General features: G+C 38.7%; 1 protein-coding gene across 1 annotated transcript in view; it reads right to left on the reverse strand.

The window, feature by feature from the left end:
* CHST9 (carbohydrate sulfotransferase 9) overlaps positions 1 to 21,504 on the reverse strand; it is a 67,858-nt gene extending 46,354 nt beyond the window's left edge. The window contains exon 1 of the mRNA XM_063299958.1: positions 21,424 to 21,504. Coding sequence (XP_063156028.1) covers positions 21,424 to 21,504 — 81 coding nt within the window. The remainder of the gene's footprint in view (positions 1 to 21,423) is intronic.
* Positions 21,505 to 21,769: the final 265 nt, after the last annotated feature.

The raw sequence follows: 21,769 nt of genomic DNA on the forward strand, positions 1-21,769 counted from the left end.
GTGATTTAATTTCTGACTTTAAATTTCCAATAGCAGATAAATTTTACTCTACAATACCAAAGGAAACAGCTGTATAGCTAAATCCTTATAGATTATCTTTGAGAAATCCTGGAAAACTGGTGAAGTGCCAAGTGACTGGAGGGAAGCAATCGTCTCCAACTTCAGAAAGGGGAAGATCTCACAAAATTACAGGCCAACCAGTCTGACATTGATACAAGAAAAGATCCTAGAGCAGATCAGAAAGAGACAGATAGTAATAATTTTACATGCAGTAATCACCAGAAGTCTGAACAAATCTTGCCAGACTAATCTATTTCTTAAATTGTGTATTTTCTTTAGTAGATTATAGGAATACTGTAATAATGTATTTCAGCTTCAATAAAGCATTTAGCAAAGTATTCCATATTGTACTGCTGTAAGTAGGGTGTCCTAAGGATCAGTCCTCTACTGGTCAAATTTTTATTAATGACTTGCATGGAGAGTGGAGGGAATGCTTTTCAAATGTTCAATTAACTAAATTGAGTGAGATAGCTGATACCCTAGAAGACTGAAATAAAATTGAAAATTATCTTGACTGGTTACAGAAATGGTCAGAAAATAACAGAATGGAATTTAACAAATAAATTCAAAGTTCTTCATTTAGGAAACAAAAATCAAATGCATATGTATAGGATGGGATATATCTGGTTTGATAATAGTACTGTCGAAGAAATATTGGAATAGAAGGTGACTGCAAACTAAATAAAAACCAGCAGTTTGATACTGTTGCAAAAAAGGGTAAATGTGTATTTTTTTTTTAAAAAAAGGGATGATCACCAGAAGCATAACAATTACTTCATGGGAAGTAACTGTTTTACTCTATTCTATGCTCAGTTGTGAGTGCAAAATTTAAGAAGGATTCAGAGCACGGGTGCTTTCATTTGGATTCTTGCACTAGCCAGAGAGTTGGACTCAATGGCCTAAACCGTCTTTTTCAAATCTATGATCTTATGATTCTATTTTCATTTCATTTCATTTCATTTCACAAAGCAATACTTGGAAGGAGAGAATAACCCATGGGGAAGAATAGCCACCTGAAAAATGTTCTGGGCACACATTGGCCAGAAAGTTCAAGTAAGTTGGGCAGAGAGAATGATTAGCTCTTAAGTCACTCAATTAACTCCACAGGTGAGTATCGACATGAATGTGGGTTTCCCCAGTTCAACTCCAATATTTTACTACTACATTATACTGTTCTTATATTATCTTCACTGGAAAGCATGTGCATTAACCCCAGACCCTGTCTCATTCCAGGGACATGTCTGAAAAAAGGAAGAGATCCAATTCCTGATTTTTTTTCTGTATTTAGCAGCAAGAGTAGGGGAACATTCTATCACTATTCAGAATGTCTGTCTGTCTGTCTGTCTGTCCGTCCGTCCGTCCGTCCGTCCGTCCGTCCATCCATCCATCCATCCATCCATCCATCCATCCAATTCACTGTCTGCAGAAGATAAGATTCTACAATATCCTTGAAGTCTTAGGATGTCCTTCCAAAGAGCACAGGATTCTATTACTCAACTTTCAAACTGGGTAAGATGAAAACTTGACTCCCCCCTCCTCAACAGAAGCTTACCCAAGTATGCAAACTTCTTCATAAACAGGATCGAAAGAATTTGAATCGTTAAATTTTCAACGGACATCCAGACAACAGCCTTGAGTGATTATAGCAGTTATTACTCTGGATATGACCCCTCTCTTCTCATGTGTCATTTTTTTTTCTGCCAGGTAACCAGTCTTCAATTACATAGTACAGGTGGTCATTGTTTAGTGACCACAGTTGGGACCAGCAACTTGGTTGTTAAGCAAAGCGGTCACTAAATGAAACTGTGACTGTGCTTATGATCTTACTTCAGCTTTCCTTTGCTTTACAGACCTGTGAAGGTTGTAAATGCAGGGATTGGTCATAAAGTTACTTTTTCATCACTGTCATAACTGAGAATGGTTGCTAAATGAGGCAGTTGCTACATCAGGACTACCTGTAGGCAGGTGCATGGTCCTTATTGAGAATCTGTAATCATTGATTTTGGTCAGTGCCCAAGGGAAAGAATTTCATTTTTATTAGGATCTTATCAAAATGTGTAATGTTTTCATAAATGAATCAGAAATAATGAGATTTTTTTAAAAAAAATATATAGTAAAACATAAAATTGAAGAAGACCTGAACTCCAGGCCCAGCAAGGATTCTTGCTTCTACAATCCTTGCAGCTCTCAGGACCTGCAGCCCACTCAGACCAGGAAAAAAGAAATTTCTCCATCTCTCAGCCTGAGCGACTTTCACTGGAAAAACAGAGTTGGTTTATAAAGCTATAGTTATCAGGTTCCTAAATTCTACACATACTTTCAAATGAAGTTACAAAGAAAGACAAGGAGAGAGATTATGATATAGCATATGTCCCTTCTGCCCCAAACCAGTAATTTTAACAACATATCTCCTAGATTTGGTTGAACCCTTTCTGTAGGGAATTTTTAAAATATAATAAAGCATCAAAGAAAAAGACCGACTTTTTTTGCTATATTAAGTAAATGAGACCACTGGATATTTTAAACTGGGAATAACATAATTGTAATTCAATAGACTGAACTGAATATAAGAGACCAGCCTTCATTCTGTATCCTGGACATTACTACATGGGCAAATAGCTTATTTGTTCTTTATAGAATTAAATTGCTCTTCTGAATATGTTGAAGCTTATGAATCTGTATAAATGAAATCCAAAGTTTCATTTATACAGATTCATAAGAGTCAAAGAAGGCACTAAATACTCACTTTAGCCAGAGGATTTAATATCAGTATATATGAACAGTTTTACTGAAATTCTTTCATAGCACTTAAAAACCAAGGTCCAAATGTTGTTCACCCACATTCTATCAAGTATTACAGTAAATAATTACAAAGCCAATCATTTTTGATATATAAAGTTGAGATGTTGTATTTTTCTTCTTTTGATTAAGAAAGCAAATAATCATATAATTTAATCATTGCAGTGGATTTTCATCTTACTAGTGTGGATTAAGAAGGCTTTGGTGCAGAATAAATAGAATTTATGTCCCATTAAAAAGTAATGATTAAGTAAGTTAGTCTGCATTAAAAAAACTGCAAAAATACTTTTCAACTCTTATACTTTCAATTTTTATTCTTAATTTCTGCCTAATGAAACAGTCACAGGTGCGGAACATTTCTTTAAAAATAATTAATACTTTTTGCATTGTTTTATTGTTCACTTTAGTATATTCTGGAATTAAACAAATATAAGAATCATAATTGGGAATAATTTATATTCATTTGAAAATGCAGACAAAGGCATAATTTTTCATTTTTCAAAACCCTTTGTAATTATTTTTTTTATAAATCAGTTAAAGTGGTCTTTTGCCTAATTGTATGGCATATCTATCTACTTCATTGATCTTCTGATTTTTCAAATGGTATACTTATAGAATTCTTAGTAAAATAATTTAGTGTTATTAATCTTATTTAGCCTTATTAAAAAGATGGGCCACATTCCTGTTACAATATACCTGTTATTTTGCTTTAACAAAATTTGTGCTGCTCAAGTAACTCCATGACCTCTGAGGAACCTCTGACCATTGCTACAAGCAGACACTTAAATATATATTTAAAATAAATATAAACCTAATCACAGACAGATTAATCCAAACAATGAAAAAAGAGCAGAATGAAATAGAAATATCTACTAGTAGTCATCATAAAACATGTTTTCTAGATTATTATTTACCATTCTTTAGAGATAGGCAGGGTCAAAAAACAGGCATAGTACAGATTCAAAGAATGTTCATTGAACGCCTGCCAGAGTTTCTCTCCTCTTCATTTTATACCAGACAAAATCAAGGTGGGGTTATTTTGAGTTTCTTTCTTATGCTTTCCTCTTTCTCGGGTCTGAGTAATCTTTTCTGAAGCTGCTGTTAAAGGTCCACTCATTTTTCTCCACTGCAAAGGCAGGTCTACATCCTTTCACATTATTATACAGTTGCATGCAAATATTTAGGCACCACTGGTCAAATTGTATGTGTCAGACACAGAAATGAATCTGTGGAGAACAACTTTGCCAGATTCCAGGGTCTCCAAAGTTCTGTTATGTAACGTGAAGCCACTCTGAAGACTTCTAGCGGTAGAGAAGTACTGTACTTTGCTAAGTGATCCCTATGTGAATCCTTCAGCGTCACATTTAACCTCTTCAAAGAAGAAACAGACACTCTACGCAGCTTTGTCTGCATTCAGACAATCATTGTAAGAATGGACCTTATTATAAGGCCTTCCATTTATGTGTTCTCTTTCTTCTGCCTTAGGAACTCTGAATAAATCACAAGTTTCCCCTTCTATTTTAGATTTAGAAAATAGTGTACCATCTGAAATTTGGACTTCAATAATTAGCTGATATAGTCAGTTTCCTAAAATTATGCTCTGAACTTGGCAAGTTTCTGTTACATAGTAAAGATTAACCATGATTTTTCCATACTGTATTTGAATGACATAGTATACTATAATATGAAATGAAACAAAAATTTCTAAAATCTTCCTTCTGGCCCAGCTGCAAGATGAAATCAAAGCTTATTGAAATTCATTCTCAGAACATTTTGTTTATTATTAGTTCTTTAAAACCATTCCTTGTTATCTAAGGTTGCCCATATATTGATTCTAAAAGGGCCATCCTCTTTATCAAGTCAATGCCATATCACTCAATATTTTTCACTAACTTATAATGAAAAGTCAATATAGATTTTGGGTAAAACCGGGATACCTCAGGCAAACTCAGGAAGACTTCTCACATTCCTTACAGAATGCATTTCTACATTTTTCTTAATTTTATAGTACTATAACTCATTAAAATATTTTAATTTAATTTATTTTACTCATAATTAAAAGACTTTTAACATATATAAATCAGCACAATATGATGTGCTATTTTGTTACAGATTTATTGAAAGAGGGTATTCCCTGAAGTTAAAAGTCATCAGCTAAGATTAAATAATGAATGATAACTAATGAATAATTTGATGAATGATTGGTTTAGTAACATCTAATTAATACTTACATGTGTATTATTATCATCCCTGCAGGATGAAGGCCTCTTCATTGAAGGTTATGGACCATAATCTACCATGCTAACCCAGTGTGGGGTGGTAGGTATTTTTTTACTTCCCAGTGTAGGACTGAGAATGTGTGACTGGTCCAACATCACCTAGCCAGCTTCCAGGTTCTAAGCAAGGACTAGAACTGGGTTTCCCTGCTCCTCGACCAGCACCTTAACCAATATATTATACTGGTTTTCATATGTCTATTTGTGTGTGTGTGCATGTGTCTGTGTGTAAATACACACATATCTTTAAATATGTGTATAAATAGAAAACCATGATTAATGATAAATGCCTCAATATTTGCTATATTTGCAAATTTTATTGAAACGTTGTTTGCATCAGCAATACTTTAGGGTTGAAAGTTGATATTTTTTGTTGTTTAGGAACCTCTGCAATTAAGTATACTATACTATAAATTCAAGAAATTTATGACCTAGTAATGTTCAAGCACTACATCTGTCAGGCTTCCCTTCCAGGCAGAAACAGAGATCTCAACTCTGCTGAGACTGATCTCTTGTTCAGGACCTGACTTCATGATTCAAAACTAAAGGATGGGACCTGGATGGACAGACAGATGGATGGATCTATCTACCTACCTACCTATTTACTCCAGGATTTCTTTTTCCTGTCTTTCTGACATAACAGATATTTTGGTACTCTTTTCAAGGCTGGGGCAATAGCAGTAGCTGAGTTATATTGAGTTCTCTCATATATCAGTTATATCAGTTCTCCTGAGGATGGAAAATCCTGTTTCCTATTTCACCAGCTTGCCTCCTAACAGCAACTGTATATTAAGTTTAACTTAAATACACATTTCATAAACTGAATGATCTAAAGCATTTCTCTATTTTTTTATTCCTCACTTCCATTTCCCAAAACATACCCAAGTGAGAAATTTTGGGTTCAAATTAAGCTGACAATAGCAAATGATTCAATAAACATTTTTCCCACATTTACTGTTACTAAATTCATTTCATCTCTTTGGATTAAATGGCAGTGGCAACCCCTAATACAGATCAAAAGGATGGCATTAATTCCATAAACCATTTTCTTTATAGTTGTTTTAAAAGCAACAGGGAGTTTAATGGCATTTTTCAAGCTGAAGTGAACTAAAATTATTTTGTAAAAGTCTTATAATTGAAGAATACCTTAAGGAGCTTTGGAAATGAAGCAGTAAGTTGCATTTCAAATTCTGGCTGACATAATATATTTCACAGACTCAATTGTAGTCAAATGACAACCAAGTATACAATACTCATGTCTGAGCAAGGGTTGCAAATAATATTTATGGAACTTTAAAATAAAAAAATGACCCTTGCTATTGTTGGAGCATTCTAGTGTTTCATTGTTGTTGTTTGTATGGTTATTGACTTGTTTTAGAAAAAAATAAATCTTATTAATTATACAATGTAGCATAGACTAAGACTGTAACATACCCTTGAGAAACATAATGGTTTCAATTTATCACTACCTTAAATGGTAAAAGTCAACCAATCAGTCCATCAATCAATTCAAACCTCTTCACTCAATACACTGTAATCTGAATGTACAGGTGCAAACAGTAATTCTGGGTAAGCTATAGGAGAGCAGAGGAAAGGCTTTTGACTGTATGCATTTCACAGTTCTGCAGAGGCAGCTGTCTTATAACAGAAACCCTGTAAGAAGGTGATGGTTTGACAATCTGCCTCCCTTTAAAAAAAAACTGAGTGAAAACAGTTGTTTAATGATTTGCTGAATATATATTGCCTTTGAAGGGGCTGATCTGAACTTGTGTCACTCCCAGCAAAAGTTAATTCTCTTAGTGTGGTATATTATTTTAATCAGCTAGGAATATGGTAGACCCCAAAATGAATAGCGTGTTTTTAGGGAAACTGCAACATGCAACAAGCTGCTATTTGTTGTTTGTCATGAGATTTAACTAGCTGCATTTGTATTCACCGCTCAGACAACTGTACAGAGGCATCGTAATATTATAGCAAATTAAATACATAGATAAGACAGATGTATCTTACTGGAAACTGAAAGAGCCACAAACCAGCAAGAACCTAACTGGCTGTTAATCATACAAGTTGCGATGCTGGAGCAAACATCACAAAAGGTGGCATTTGTCTGTTGCATTGTGAACAGCAACATCCTTTCACTGCTCTGAGCAAAAACTTTACTAGCTGAACACTGCCCAGTTATTAGGACAAGAGACCAATGTTTCCACTATTGAAGCAGAATAACTTTACTGGAACTGTATGAGATTGTGCAGCTATTCCTACTTTTACAATATTAATGGCATTATTTACACTTTAAACTATAAGCTACTCTTTTGACTGAAGAAAGTCTAATAAATATCGAAAGAAAGAAATATTGTAGATCACTATACTCCTAATAACTGGCAACAACGATCAGGTTGTAGCCACTCAATATGCCATTTTTTGCTACCTAGTTGGTATTTAAAGAACAGCCTAAACATTCATACAACTACCAAATACTTGAACTGGCAAAAACAATTCACTTACTAAGTCCTACTTTTACTGAGATTTTTCCAGTATGCTCTTTAGCTTTTCATCCAGCTATATTCCTTTTTAAAACCTTCTACTTCGGTTACAGGTAGTCCTTGATTAATGAGCACAATTAGGACTGGAATTCAGTGGTCGAGCGAATTGGTTGTTATGTGAGATGCCCACATGACTGCTTTGCTCAACGACTGCAATCCCAGCACTCCAGGTTGCAATCGTAATCTCCCAGATCGTTAAGTGGGTGAAGCGAAAGAGCTGCCTGCTGAAGGGTTTCCCCTCCCCTCCGTGCACAGAGGGGAAATCCTTTGTGGGGCTGCTGGAACAAAACAGAATTCTTCAGGATTTGAGCTCCGTTCCTTCAGCCCCATGAAGGATTTCTCCTCCCCACCATCCCCTCCGCTTGCAACTTTCCCTGCTGGCTTCCCCATTGACTTTCTGGGGAAGCTGGCAGAGAAGATTGCAAATGGTGATCACAGGACCATGGGGCACTTGGCAACTGGTTATAAAGGTGAGCCGGTTGCCAAGCACCCAAAATGCAGTCATGTGACCGTGGGGGGGTGGCACAACATTTGGCACAACAGTCATAACTCTGAACAGTTGTTAAGCAACCGGTCACTAAGCAAGGACTACTTGTATGCACAAGATATAAACACTGTCTTCTATTCAAACTATATAGTTAATGAACATGTAATCCCATAAATTCTAATTAATCAGATTTCATTTCAAACCACTTATCCAATTTGACTCCTTTGAAATTCAACTATGTATAAATTTTTAGTTATAATTAGTTAAATAGGGACACTTTATAACCATTTGGAATAATAAAACGTCTACAGTGGCTCTCATCCTCTTTGCGCTGTCATTTTCAGATAATACACCAATGGCATCTACTGCATGTTAGTGTAAAAAAGAGCAGCTTGCATTGCAATGCTGTGTCCCTTATATTGCTGATTTTGACCTCCTTATGAAGACTGTTGAAATGTGCATATTTCCTCCACTCTGAAAGTATAGTGAATTAAGTTTCTGAACAGAAACTTAGTTGTCAGTTTGTCCAAAGTCCATGTTATTCAATGTGAGCTAATACACATTTAAAATACATATGTTCTTGCTACAGATTTATGCTGAACAGCTCATATGGATGTACATGTTTCTAAGGATCTCTACCAAGAGATACAAGTCACTGAAAGAGGAAATTAATAGAAACTTTTTAGAAAAACCAAGGATTAATTACACAGGAAAAATCTGCCATTCCAGAGGTTCAGACTGTTGGAAGTCCTGGAAAATCAAGCGTGCCTCATTAGCATGTGAATTAGCATGTAAATTAGTTGATCCCAAGATGCAATTTCACCCTGCTTCTGAGGAAGCTGTTTGTTGCCACCCCCACTTCCTCTCTCTCTCTTCCTCCTCCTTCCACCAGGAGCAAGCACATGGCTGTATGCTGCTCTCCTCCATTCTGGGCACCATGTGGTGAGCCTGGAATTCCCCTTCCTTTCACACAGCCCTAGGCAGCAAATAGGGCTAAGGGTTTAGGGCAAACTAAGCATTTAGAAAGAAAAGAAGAACAAAGGAACTTCATCTTTTCCACCAAGATGGATGTAGCAGAACCAACAATAAAGTCAGTAAGATATTCTTTAACTTAACTTAATCTGTCTAAGCATGTAATTCTTCATGCTTGTGAGGGCTGAGTGTGTAAGATCAATAACCTGTGTTTCTCTGGTGTTCTCATTAAAGCTATTTTAAGATAATATTCTTTTTCTGTGCCAGCTTCTCAGCTGTGTTATAAGCTCTGCTCCATTTCAGTGGTTCTAGCAGGCCACTAAATGGCTTCACAGACTAGGTTCAGGTCTTCAAGTCTTTGATAGCTCCTGATTAGGTCTATTATTTATTGTCTCCTTGATTTGATCTATGGAACCTTGTTGTTATTTCTTCTGAATCAAGTTCAGTATGTTTCAGGTATCTTCCAATAATATGTTTGTCCTGAGTGTATTCAGTTATACATTAATCACAAACTGCTTCCACTGAAATTTAATTGATAAAATTACAGAGTTGGATGCTACTTCTGACATTTTAAGTCTTTTAACACTGTAAAATCATATCACACTAGACACCAGAAATGTAAACATTTGTACAATTAAGATTACTACTGTATAATATAAAAGTGGTGATACTAAAATTTATTGAAATTTTCAGAATAGAGTTGCTTGATTATCACTTCATACTCCAGCAATTTCCAGCAATGCAAGAAAGGCTGTTTTGTTTGTTTGTTTGTTTGGGGTTTATTGTTTTCCTAACTGATCAATTATCCAGATAGGATTCTGTTCTGCTCTTTTTCTGTTAAAAAGAAAAAAAAAAGAGTTTCCGAAGTTCTTCCTTGGCTCTGGGAAGATTTCTGTAATCTTTAGTAGCAGTATTCAAAATTAAAGTTTCTTTATACATATCAAAGATACAGGTTACAAGTATGTAAACTACTACAAACAGACTACTTGACTAAATGTGATTGAACACATTCCCTTTGGGGAGAGGAAAACATGAAGCTAAGCAATCAGGTGATAGGAAGGGATTCAATAGTAAAATAAGATACATATATATGTGATCACAGTACAAAGAGACAATAATCAAATGAGAGAATCACCTTTACAGGATACCCCAATTTGTTCAATATATTGGGATCTTAAAGCCCCAGACTTCAGTATCAACAAAGCAATTTTTCGTATAATATATATTTTAGTACCCTGGAGAAAAACAGTCTGAAATTTGGGTCCCAGTACACTGTTCTTTCCAATAGTGGAGATAAATACTTAAGCCTGATGAATGCATATAGTTGACAGTTAAGCAGGATATGAGAATTTTTTTCAATATCGGGTGAACCGCATATACAGCTTCTCTCACAGTATGGGATGTTATGGAAGTGTCCATATTTGGCTGTTGAATCCAGCAACTCAAATCTACTCTACTCCTAGAATACAGTTTAGCATTTTTTTCTGAGCTTATTAAATTCAACTTTCTTGAAATCCAAGCATGTACTTCTAGATCTTTTTTTTTTTAAATGCAGCCTTCCTCAGTATCAAAGCTATATGTCTTTTTTTCTGTGGATGAAATTTCCATATATTTGCAATTTAAATGTTTTGCTCCAGGAAGATGGTGAGCTATTTTTTCAATTTTGCCATGAAATTGCCATTTCAATATCCTCAATAAAATAACTAATTTGATTATACTAAGATAAAAATAAGAATGTTCTTGATATCAGTATTATTTATTTTACCTGTATGTTGGTCTTCAATCCAGGTCTGTAGATATGTGAAGACAATTAGACCTGCTACTCCAAACATCAGTACAGATATATATATTAGTTTCAGATTCATGGCCCTACTTTTTGATCAACTTCAGAGGAGGGCATAGCTCACTTTTCAGAAGTTCTGCATATTTTTTTCTTGTCTTGCTTTTCTAGAAAAATATGATCTGAAAAGACATAATAAAACAATTGATTTTCTATTATTCTTTCTCTTGTAACTTTTATGCAAATATAGGAGTTATGCATAATCTTTCAGTAATCTGTGTGGAAGAATCAATACCAGAGTTTAAAACACCTCTATGATCCCTATCTTAAGATTCACAAAGTAGGTGACTGTTCTCATATTCCTAGCAGTGTTAGGAAGCTTGACTTAAGGAATTAAGATCAAAGGAAACTGAATCAAAACTCTCTGTATACTAACGTAGAATTGCTTAGATTTATGAACCACAGAAATATATTAATCTGCAATGCTCTAGCAGTTCCTCTTGCTTGCTCATGCATGCTTGGGTGACATCAAAACAAGGGCAAATTTTTAGAAAACATGAATTATTTATCATCATTTTTTAAATGCAGCAAACAACAGCTTTCCTAACCACTTGCCATTTTTTTAGAAATACATTTTGAGGAAAGGAAATTTGTTCCAGTTCAATCATGTTTAATTTATAGCACTACAACAGCTGTGCCTGTTATTTTCACATACTTCCAATATCAACATACAGCCTGCAGGTAAGATAAAATTTTCACTAAGTTCATATAGATACTGTATATGTTGGTATTTTAAATGAAAGAATGGTGAGAATATTTATCGGATTTATTGATGACATTAAATTGGAAGAAAGAGCTATCATCTGAAAAGGCAGGAAGAATATTCAAAAGGGCATAAATATAATGGAAAAGTGAGCAAAAAACTTTCAATCAAGACTCTTCCACTAGTCAAGAATTATTCAGCCCTCTGGTTACTTCTTTCCCCAGCACAGAATTCTTATGGAAATGTGAGTTCTTAATATTTCCTCCACTTTTCTTTTTATCTCTAGAACAGTACTAGCAAACTCTCACCTATGAAAATGCCAGCTGACACTTTCAGCCAGGAAGTCAATCTCCTTGTCCAAGCTTTTCCCCCAGGAACCTCCTTATTGCCTTTCTTCTTTGTTGCAACACACACACACACACACACACACCCCACTTCTCTGGATCCAACATGAGTATAGGCATCCAAGTTTGCTCACAACAGAATAAGAGCTGCTTTCCTGTACTCCCTGGCCCTTTCCATCTACATTATCCCTATCAGCAGATAGTTACTGGAAAGGTCAGAAGTTGGTTCTTCACCACAGTTAGCAGCTCAGCACTCATATCAAGCAAACCATTTTAACAGGCCTGTAAAATATAGACAAAACTAAAACACTTAATATATTACAACGATGTGAACCAATCTGAGGTGTGGTTACAGGTTTCCTGACTTGGTCCAGGTAGTATCTCAGGGACTAAATGGGGCACCCAGCCTCTTTTTTTGAAACCACTTGGGCTTCTCAAGATCTGCCAATTTCAGCAGCATTTTTTAAGAGTAAAATGCTATGTAAAGTGCAAAGTAGGCATGTAAGGCTTAATGCACTTACTTTACGTTTTACAAATCCAATCAAACCAACTCAGCTTCCTAATAATGAAAATCCCATCCTCATCTACTCTGGTTATGTTACTATGTCATTTTCACACATACCCTATAGCTGAAAATACTATTTTAAAAGTATTTCCTATACTTGTTTTTCTGGCTGCAGCCTGTCTACCAGCCAGATTAACCAGTCCCTTTCCCCACAGGCTGCCTGCTTAGTTTTTCATGGATCTATTTATGGAACTCTATGATTGCATATGTTAGGTTAGCTGAAAAGGAGAATGACAGAATTCACACTGCAAGGTTGATAACAAGATAGGCTGCTAAACCGCTCTTTTGGAGACAGGATGATGGATAAATTTACTACTGGAGGAAGCTAATACAAGTTTTACACTCGGAATAATACTTTCATATGCCAAAAGTGAACCCAAACACAACTCCTATCAAAAGCTATACAGTGTACAGTACATATTAAACGATCTGCCAATTTCACAGTCACCAATTAAGACAAACCTTCTTAACAGCCAGATTCTTACCAGTGGGTTCAAGCAAAACCAGCTCAGAGCTTTCTGAAGAATAATTTTACTTGCCACTTTAGAGCATTGGAAGAAAATCATTAATTTAAATTCCTTTTTCCTGCCACTCAAACACAGCAGGATGTTATAGCTGATGAAAATGCAATGCAAAATGGTTTGTAGAATGCAAGAAAAAATAAGACTACAATGTGCTTTCAAACCTAGCACATTATAATTCAGTTGACTATAGTGCAGAGGGAATATTAAACTGCATAGTCTCTTAAGAAAGCAGAGTATAATAGTATGAATATTGAGAGTACTTTCTGGTTGACTAAGACAAAAATAACAAAAATATCAATAGAATATTTGAAAACAATCATTTCAAAGTACTTGATATTTTGTCTGACATCCTGGTAGAGAAATCTACTGAGACAGGTCTATGAACAAGTTAAATCAGATTATTTCTTGAGTATCATGTACTGTAGTTAGGAGACCAATACAGTTTACAAAACTATCAGCTTCTCATTTTACTTTTTGCATTTTATTAAGCAAAGTATTATCATGCCAATGAGGAGGGGGCAAACTGTGGCCTGTCAACTCCACGTAGCTTCCAGCTTCTCATCCTTACCTCCCCAGCACCTTGAGATAATGCTGCTGAAATTCCACAATGGTGATGCTTGTTTTTTTTCCCCCAGTTTTGCTTCAAAATTAAGGATGGGGTGGGAGCAGGACCTTTTTGGGAATCAAACCATTCTCATTCTCAGCTTTAAAAATCCCAACTCCCAACATACTGTCCAAAATGTTTTCCCCAAGAATAGTTAGGGGCCCTCTGGGAAGCTTGGGAGTTTGGAAGGGTGATGATCAGAATGGTTGGCCTCTCAGAAGCTTCCAAGTACCATTTGCACTATTAAATACCTCCCAAATAATAATTTTAAGAAGATAGGAAAACTCATATTCTGTTTCTTCCAGTGGCATGACTACATCACTAGATGGCTTCCTGAAGCCAGATTACAGAGCTGCAGCTGCTGACTTTTTACATGCTGCCTGCTCCTGATGTAAAGAATAAATATCATTTAAGTAAAATTAAAATTCAGATTATAAATCAGTCAATATATTAAGCATTAGTAAAAATACACAGAAAAGACTGCATGAAAATTAAGTGCTGCACATGAAATATATCACACATTAGCAGTGGCACATTATATTGTACAGAAATTGCTCCCCTTCTGTTTTAACGATCTTCCCTGAAAAATTCTGTGACGATTACCTAAATAGCCTCAGAGGTTGGGCAAGATGTACTTTATTTTTTTTAAAACAGTTTTTCCAAACTTCTAGTCCCAAGGTCTGTCTAGAACTCCTATCATCCATAACCATCATATCCAGTGTTCAAAATGATGGACATTATACTTAACATAAGAGGCCTTAAAGCTGGGAAATTCTAGGATGCTTGAGTGGATTTGTGAAGCTAGAGCAACAGCACTGATTATCCATGCCCTGACTGTCCTGTGGATTTTTGAAGGAAATGTGTGTCAGCTAAATTCCACCCTTCATTTTAATGGCTTGCGAACTTTAATTTGTATTCACTTATATAATGGCTAGGATCTAGAAGACAATGCAATTGGTCCCCAATGGGCCTTTGGATTTTTTTTTAAAGCGACTCTCTTGATTCTTTCCATACTGCATGCCAAACTTCTTGGAAAATCAGGGACGATGTCACCCAAGTACATTTCTACATCTCAGTAGTGTTTAATAGGATATGGAATAACGTTAAATGGGTCCTCATACAAGGAAGTTTCCTCTACCCACTTCAGTAGTAAGAGTAGTTTGGCACAGATCAATAAAGCCTCCAAATGGCATTTTCTTTTTTAAAAAAATCATCTTGAATTATAGTTATAGACTACTATGTATATAAAATAAACCATCTGTTTTATGGTTTGCTTCTTTTTTTATAGGATTGTTTTTCAGCATCTCAGAGTAATGTTTTTATAAAACATGGTGGGCATTTTCTCACTTTATTAATTTTTCATTTTTTCAGAGCTAGTTTAAGGCTTACCTCTTCTCTTGCTTCCTTGCAACTTTGCTAGTATTTGGTGCTGTTCCCCTTTTCTCGTGCCAAAATGGGCTACCATAAGAACAATATAGAGAACATTATTCTCATGATATAATACTCTTGACAGAATATTTGTTGGCAAGGCACAGTCAACAATACTGAAGCATTTTCCAGATCAACATGCAAAAGTTTTGACTGAAGTAATTCAGATTTTACTACACACAGCTGTCACTTTAAAATACTATCTCATTTTGATACAGTGATGAACTCAGGGCAATTTCCATTTTAGAAGTTTGGCAGAAATCCTAATTAAAATACTGTATGTGGTATTTGAAATTCTATTGTGTTAAGTTTTAATTAAAAATTGTATACTTCAGGTTCAAACTATCTGCACATTAGATGCAGTTTTGCATCTATTATCCTATATAAGATTTCAGGAAGTGTCATCTTGATTAATTTGAGCAGTTAACGCAATGATTTCTGATCTGCAGCCTGTGCTTATAAGCCTCATTAAATCCATGACTGTGACACCAAGATAGATCATGCCTTCTGTGTCAAACATAGCAGGGGGTAACTCTTCTATTAGAGCACTGTAAGAACTCTTCCATGTCCCTGGCATCCTGCTTAGGAATAGACTCAAGTATATCACTTTCTGTGTCACAAATCCTCAAATATCTATAGCCTCCAGTTCAATCAGCCAGGGATTCACCGTATCTATATGAATGCAAAGTAGTTAGGGCCAGGATTTTCTAATTTTGTTCTTCAAAGAATCATTAGCTTTTGATTATCTATTAAACCTATTTTAGGTATACATTATACTTTCCATATGTTTTGTACTTCAAAATGGCAGGAAGCTGAAACTTAGCAGTGCAGGCAGGGTGGTTTCTGGGGCTGAAGAAAGGGACTTGTATGCCACATGAAACCCTCCTATAGAAAACACTTTTCCTGAACAAAAAATGAAGCTCTACAATTGAATAGTAATATTGGCAAATTGGATGTGGTTATTGGTGAGATGTCAAGATTAAAAGTAGACATTTTGGGTGTCAGTGAACTGAAATGGACTGGAATGGGCCACTTCACATCAAATGACCACCAGATCTACTACTGTGGACAAGAGGACCACAGAAGAAATGGAGTAGCCTTCATAATTAATAGTAAAGTGGCTAAAGCAGTGCTTGGATACAATCCAAAAAACGATAGAATGATCTCAATTCGAATTCAGGGCAAGCCATCTAACATCGCAGTGATCCAAATATACGCCCCAACCACAGATGCTGAAGAAGCTGAAGTAGAGCAGTTCTATGAGGATCTGCATCACCTACTGGACAACACGCCTAAAAGAGATGTTATTTTCATCATGGGAGACTGGAATGCTAAGGTGGGCAGTCAAATGACACCTGGAATTACAGGTAAGCATGACCTGGGAGAACAAAACGAAGCAGGACATAGGCTGATAGAATTTTGCCAAGACAACTCACTCTGCATAACAAACACTCTCTTCCAACAACCTAAGAGACAAAATGGCTGTCTGCTGAGATACTAGAAGTAGCCCAAGAAAGAAGGAAAGCAAAAGGCAACCTAAGCTTTATACATGGACTTCACCAGATGGACAACACCAAAATCAGATTGACTACATCCTTTGCAGCCAAAGGTGGCGGACATCTGTACAGTCGGTAAAAACAAGACCTGGAGCTGACTGTAGTTCAGATCACGAACTTCTTCTTGCACAATTTAGGAACAGACTAAAGAGATTAGGGAAGACCCACAGATCAGCTAGATATGAGCTCACTAATATTCCTAAGGAACATGCAGTGGAGGTGATCAACAGATTTAAGGGACTGGACTTAGTATATAGGGTCCCGGAAGAACTATGGACAGAAGTTCTCAGCATTGTTCAGGAGGCGGCAACAAAATACATCCCAAAGAAAGAGAAAAGCAAGAAGGCAAAATGGCTGTCTGCTGAGATACTAGAAGTAGCCCAAGAAAGAAGGAAAGCAAAAGGCAACAGTGATAGGGGGAGATATGCCCAATTAAATGCAAAATTCCAGAGGTTAGCCAGAAGAGATAAGGAATTATTTTTTAACAAGCAAGAGCCAGACATCCTGAAGAGTGAGGTTGAATGGGCCTTAAGAAGCATTGCTAATAAGAAGGCAGCAGGAGATGACGGCATCCCAGCTGAACTGTTCAAAATCTTGCAAGATGATGTTGTCAAGGTAATGCATGCTATATGCCAACAAATTTGGAAAACACAAGAATGGCCATCAGATTGGAAAAAATCAACTTATATCCCCATACCAAAAAAAGGAAACACTAAAGAATGTTCAAACTATCGAACAGTGGCACTCATTTCACATGCCAGTAAGGTAATGCTCAAGATCCTGCAAGGTAGACTTCAGCAATTCATGGAGCGAGAATTGCCAGATGTACAAGCTGAGTTTAGAAAAGGCAGAGGAACCAGGGACCAAATTGCCAATATCTGCTGGATAATGGAAAAAGCCAGGGAGTTTCAGAAAAACATCTATTTCTGTTTGATTGACTATTCTAAAGCCTTTGACCGTGTGGACCATTACAAATTGTGGCAAGTTCTTAGCGGTATGGGGATACCAAGTCATCTTGTCTGCCTCCTGAAGAATCTGTATAACGACCAAGTAGCAACAGTTGTAATGATTGCCTTATCCCAACGAAGTCAGTCTCACCAGAGTTTAGTGAATAAAACTGATTTATTGAAAGGATAGTATGCAAATACGAAGAAAACTGAGAATAAGCAAAAGTGCGCCAAATACAAACTAAAAACCCTTGCCTCCAAGCCGATCCCACCCCCCACCCCAACATCGCAACCACCCCCTCCCAGCATTGGCAAGCGTCACACATCTGCCTGGGAAAATAACCTTGAATACATGTCATAACCCAAACACACATTCCTTCAGGATAACACAAAGATAACAGCCTGGCAGGGCTGGAATTCCCCACCCCGCAGGTGATAGACACGGGTCAGAAACATGACATGTGAAACGTTACGATGTAGGCAAAGCATTGGAACGATGAACATGACATATCGCCCCCCTTAAAGAAAGGAAATGACCTCACGGAGCAGGCTTAGTGGGATAAGCAGCGTGGAAATGGGTAACTAGAATAAGGGAGTGAACATCGTGGGCGGCCACCCACTCAGGATGAGGGAAATGTTTCCAGCGAACCAAGTATTGTAAGACAGAACGACATCGTCGGGAATCCAGGATTCCTCGGACTTCAAAGTGTTGTTGACCATCAATCATGATAGGTGCAGGGGGTGGAGGCTGTGGATGCCAGCGGGCTGATTCGTGGAAAGACTTAAGCAGGCTGCAATGAAAGACAGGGTGTAAGCATTTAAGATTTGCAGGCAAATCTAATTTAAAAGTAACAGGATTAATTTGAGCAATAATAGGAAAAGGACCAATAAACTTAGGTGCCAACTTTTTTGAAGGTTGTGTAGACTTGATGAACTTGGTGGAAAGATACACCTTATCGCCCACTCGGAAAGGTGGCGAGGTGAATCGTTTGGAATCTGCATGTCGTTTGTAAGTGGCTTGAGCATCAGCAAGCGCTTGTTGTATTGTTGGCCAGGCAGCTGCCAGACGTGTAGCCCAATCAGCAGGTGAAGACGGGGGGGAGGCTGGTTGAGGCAGTTCTGGGATCGGGACAAAGTCATGGCCAAAAATGGTATGGAATGGCACCTGGCCAGTGCTTTGATGAACAGCATTGTTGTAGGCAACTTCAGCAAATGGTAGGAGGTCGACCCAATCATCTTGCTGATAATTGACAAAAGCACGCAGATATTGTTCAAGGGTAGAATTGACCGCCTCCGTATTTCCGTCAGTCTGCGGATGTGACGCAGTTGACAATGCTTGGTTAGTACCCAGTAATTTCATAAATTCCCACCAAAACTTGGATGTGAATTGTGTGCCTCTGTCTGTCACCAAGCGGGCAGGGCATTCATGAATTTTGTACACGTGTACAATGAAGAGGCGGGCCAGCTGTTGTGCAGATGGGATGGTGGTACATGGGATGAAATGGGCTTGTTTAGAGAAAAAATCTTTCACCACCCAAATGACAGTTTTCCTCTGGCTAGGAGGTAAATCAACAATGAAGTCCATAGAGATCTCCTCCCAAGGGCGGGAAGGATTTGCCACTGGTTGTAACAAGCCCTGGGGCTTTCCCACTTTTCGTTTAGAAGCAGCACATACTAGGCAGGAATTGACGTATTCTTTGATGTCACGCCGGAGCGTTGGCCACCAGAATTGGCGTCTAACCAGATGAAGGGTCTTACCAAACCCAAAATGCCCAGCCATTCTGTCATCATGGGATCGTGACAGAATGGTTTTGCGCAACATCTCAGGTACATAGAGACGATCATGCTTCCATGCAAAATCTTGTTTAAAAGTAACCTCGTTGAGGTTTGCTTGTAACCAAGTGTCAGTTTTCAGCTCGGAAAGAAACCTTTGTTGCAAGTCTGAGGGTACAGGCAAGCGAGGTGAAACTGAAGCATCTGTACGCTGCGCTCGAGTTTGGCTGCGAGTTACAGCTGCCAGACTCATTTGGGGCTCTGTCCAGAGAGTTCCCACTACATCTGGTACCGTACTGGTATCCTGAGGCTGGCGCGAAAATGCATCAGCCAGGAAGTTGGTTTTCCCAGGCATAAATTTCAGTTTAAAGTCAAAACGACTAAAGAATTGAGCCCACCTAATTTGTTTTGGGCTCAGTTTGCGAGACGCAGTCAGTGCTTCCAGGTTTTTATGATCAGTCCAAACCTCGAAAGGGTGGGTAGCCCCCTCCAATAAGTGACGCCAGCTTTCCAAAGCAGCTTTAACCACAAAAGCCTCTTTCTCCCAAAAGTGCCATCTCCTTTCTGTCTCTGAAAATTTACGGGAGAGGTAGGCACACGGCTTTAACTGTCCCAGGTTGTCCTTTTGCATTAACAGAGCTCCAATTGAGAAATTAGAAGCGTCCACCTGTACCACAAATGGTTTGTCAGGATCAGGATGCTGCAGAATGGGTTCGGATGTAAACAGCTGTTTAAGGGTCTGAAAAGCCCTCTGGCATGCGGGTGTCTATTTTAGCAGCGCTCCTGGATTTTTCACCCTCCGTGTGTCCCCCAAACCTTTAGTTTTGAGCAACTCAGTGAGGGGTAGTGCAATTTCCGCGAACCCCTGGATGAAGGGCCGATAAAAATTCACGAATCCAAGGAGACTTTGGGGTGATCTTCGGCTCGTCTTTTTGGGCATGCCGCCGCCCGGTGCCCTTCCTTCCCGCAGCGCAGACATTGTCCCTTAGCAAAGCAACGCTCCCTCTCCTCTTCCCACACCCGCTGACTGGGTCATCCTGAAGAGATCGGAGCGCGGGCGCTTTTGATGGTTTTGCCTTGCCTCACCGCCTTACGATGGGCGAAGGTTTCCAGGGCATTTTCAGAGCTGCCAGCTAGTTGAATCCGCCCATACAAAGTCTTTGGGTCATCACGCCCCAGAGCCCACCGAAGGACCTCAGTTTCCAGCCCATCTTTAAACAGCTCTACTAGGGTGGACTGGGACCAATCCTCAACTTTTCCGGCCAGTGCTTTGAATTCTAACGCGTAGTCTGCCACTGAAAGCGACCCTTGGGCCAGATTCTTCAGAGCCCGTTTCACCCTCTCTTGTGCCAGAGGGTCCTCAAAGTGTTGTTTTAGCGCCCACAGGAACTCCTCGAAGTCTTCTAGCTCTGGGGCCTCTGCCTGACACAGCTGGACGTACCAATCCGCCGCCCTCCCCTTCAGCCTATTTGCAATGGCATTGATTTTCCCCCTCTCGGAGCGGAAGCTCTGCTCCCAATCCTCCATGTAGCTATTAGCATTAGTAATGAAGAAAGACAGCTTTGTAGGATCGCCGTCAAACTTCACAGGAAAGGGGGGGGGGTCTCGCTGCCTCCAGCCGTTCGGCTTTCCCAGTCACGTCTAGGGTCCTCCTCCCTGTCGCTGACTGTCGGAACCGAGTCCGACCTCTTCTCCGCGGGGATGGGGGTGGTGACTCCGGGTTAGCGCTCTGCTCCCTAGTGCCCTTTCGTCTTCCCTCAGCCGACCCCGACTTCCCACGGCTTTCCTTTAGCATCACCGCCAAAGACTCCAACTTCTCCTCTAAAGCCTTCATTCGCGCGGGGGTGACCGATTCTTCGGCCGCACTGGTTACCACTACCACTGTAGGTGAAAAAGGAGGTCCTGGTTTCCGGACCTCTTGGGCGTCCCCTACAGCGGAGTCCTCGTCCTCGTCCCCCGTTCTATATTCGGCCCCTGACGTGCCCGTCGTTTCCGACGTTACCAACTGCTCGCCAGGTTGTAGCCCCAGCTCTTCCCGGCGAGCCGCCCTCTCCGCGCAGGCGCTCCGGGCCACCCGCACCATCGTGGTGTCCGGCTCCTCCTCAATCCACTCGGCTTCTCATAGTACAGACATCGCTAGCGCTCCCCGTCACAGGTAACCTGGCTAGGGGCTAGCGGGGTAAAGTTCTTTGATGATTCTCAGCTTTATGTAATGATTGCCTTATCCCAACGAAGTCAGTCTCACCAGAGTTTAGTGAATAAAACTGATTTATTGAAAGGATAGTATGCAAATACGAAGAAAGCTGAGAATAAGCAAAAGCGCGCCAAATACAAACTAAAAACCCTTG

The sequence above is a fragment of the Candoia aspera genome, chromosome 3 (assembly GCF_035149785.1).
Source record: "Candoia aspera isolate rCanAsp1 chromosome 3, rCanAsp1.hap2, whole genome shotgun sequence".
NCBI lineage: Eukaryota > Metazoa > Chordata > Lepidosauria > Squamata > Boidae > Candoia > Candoia aspera.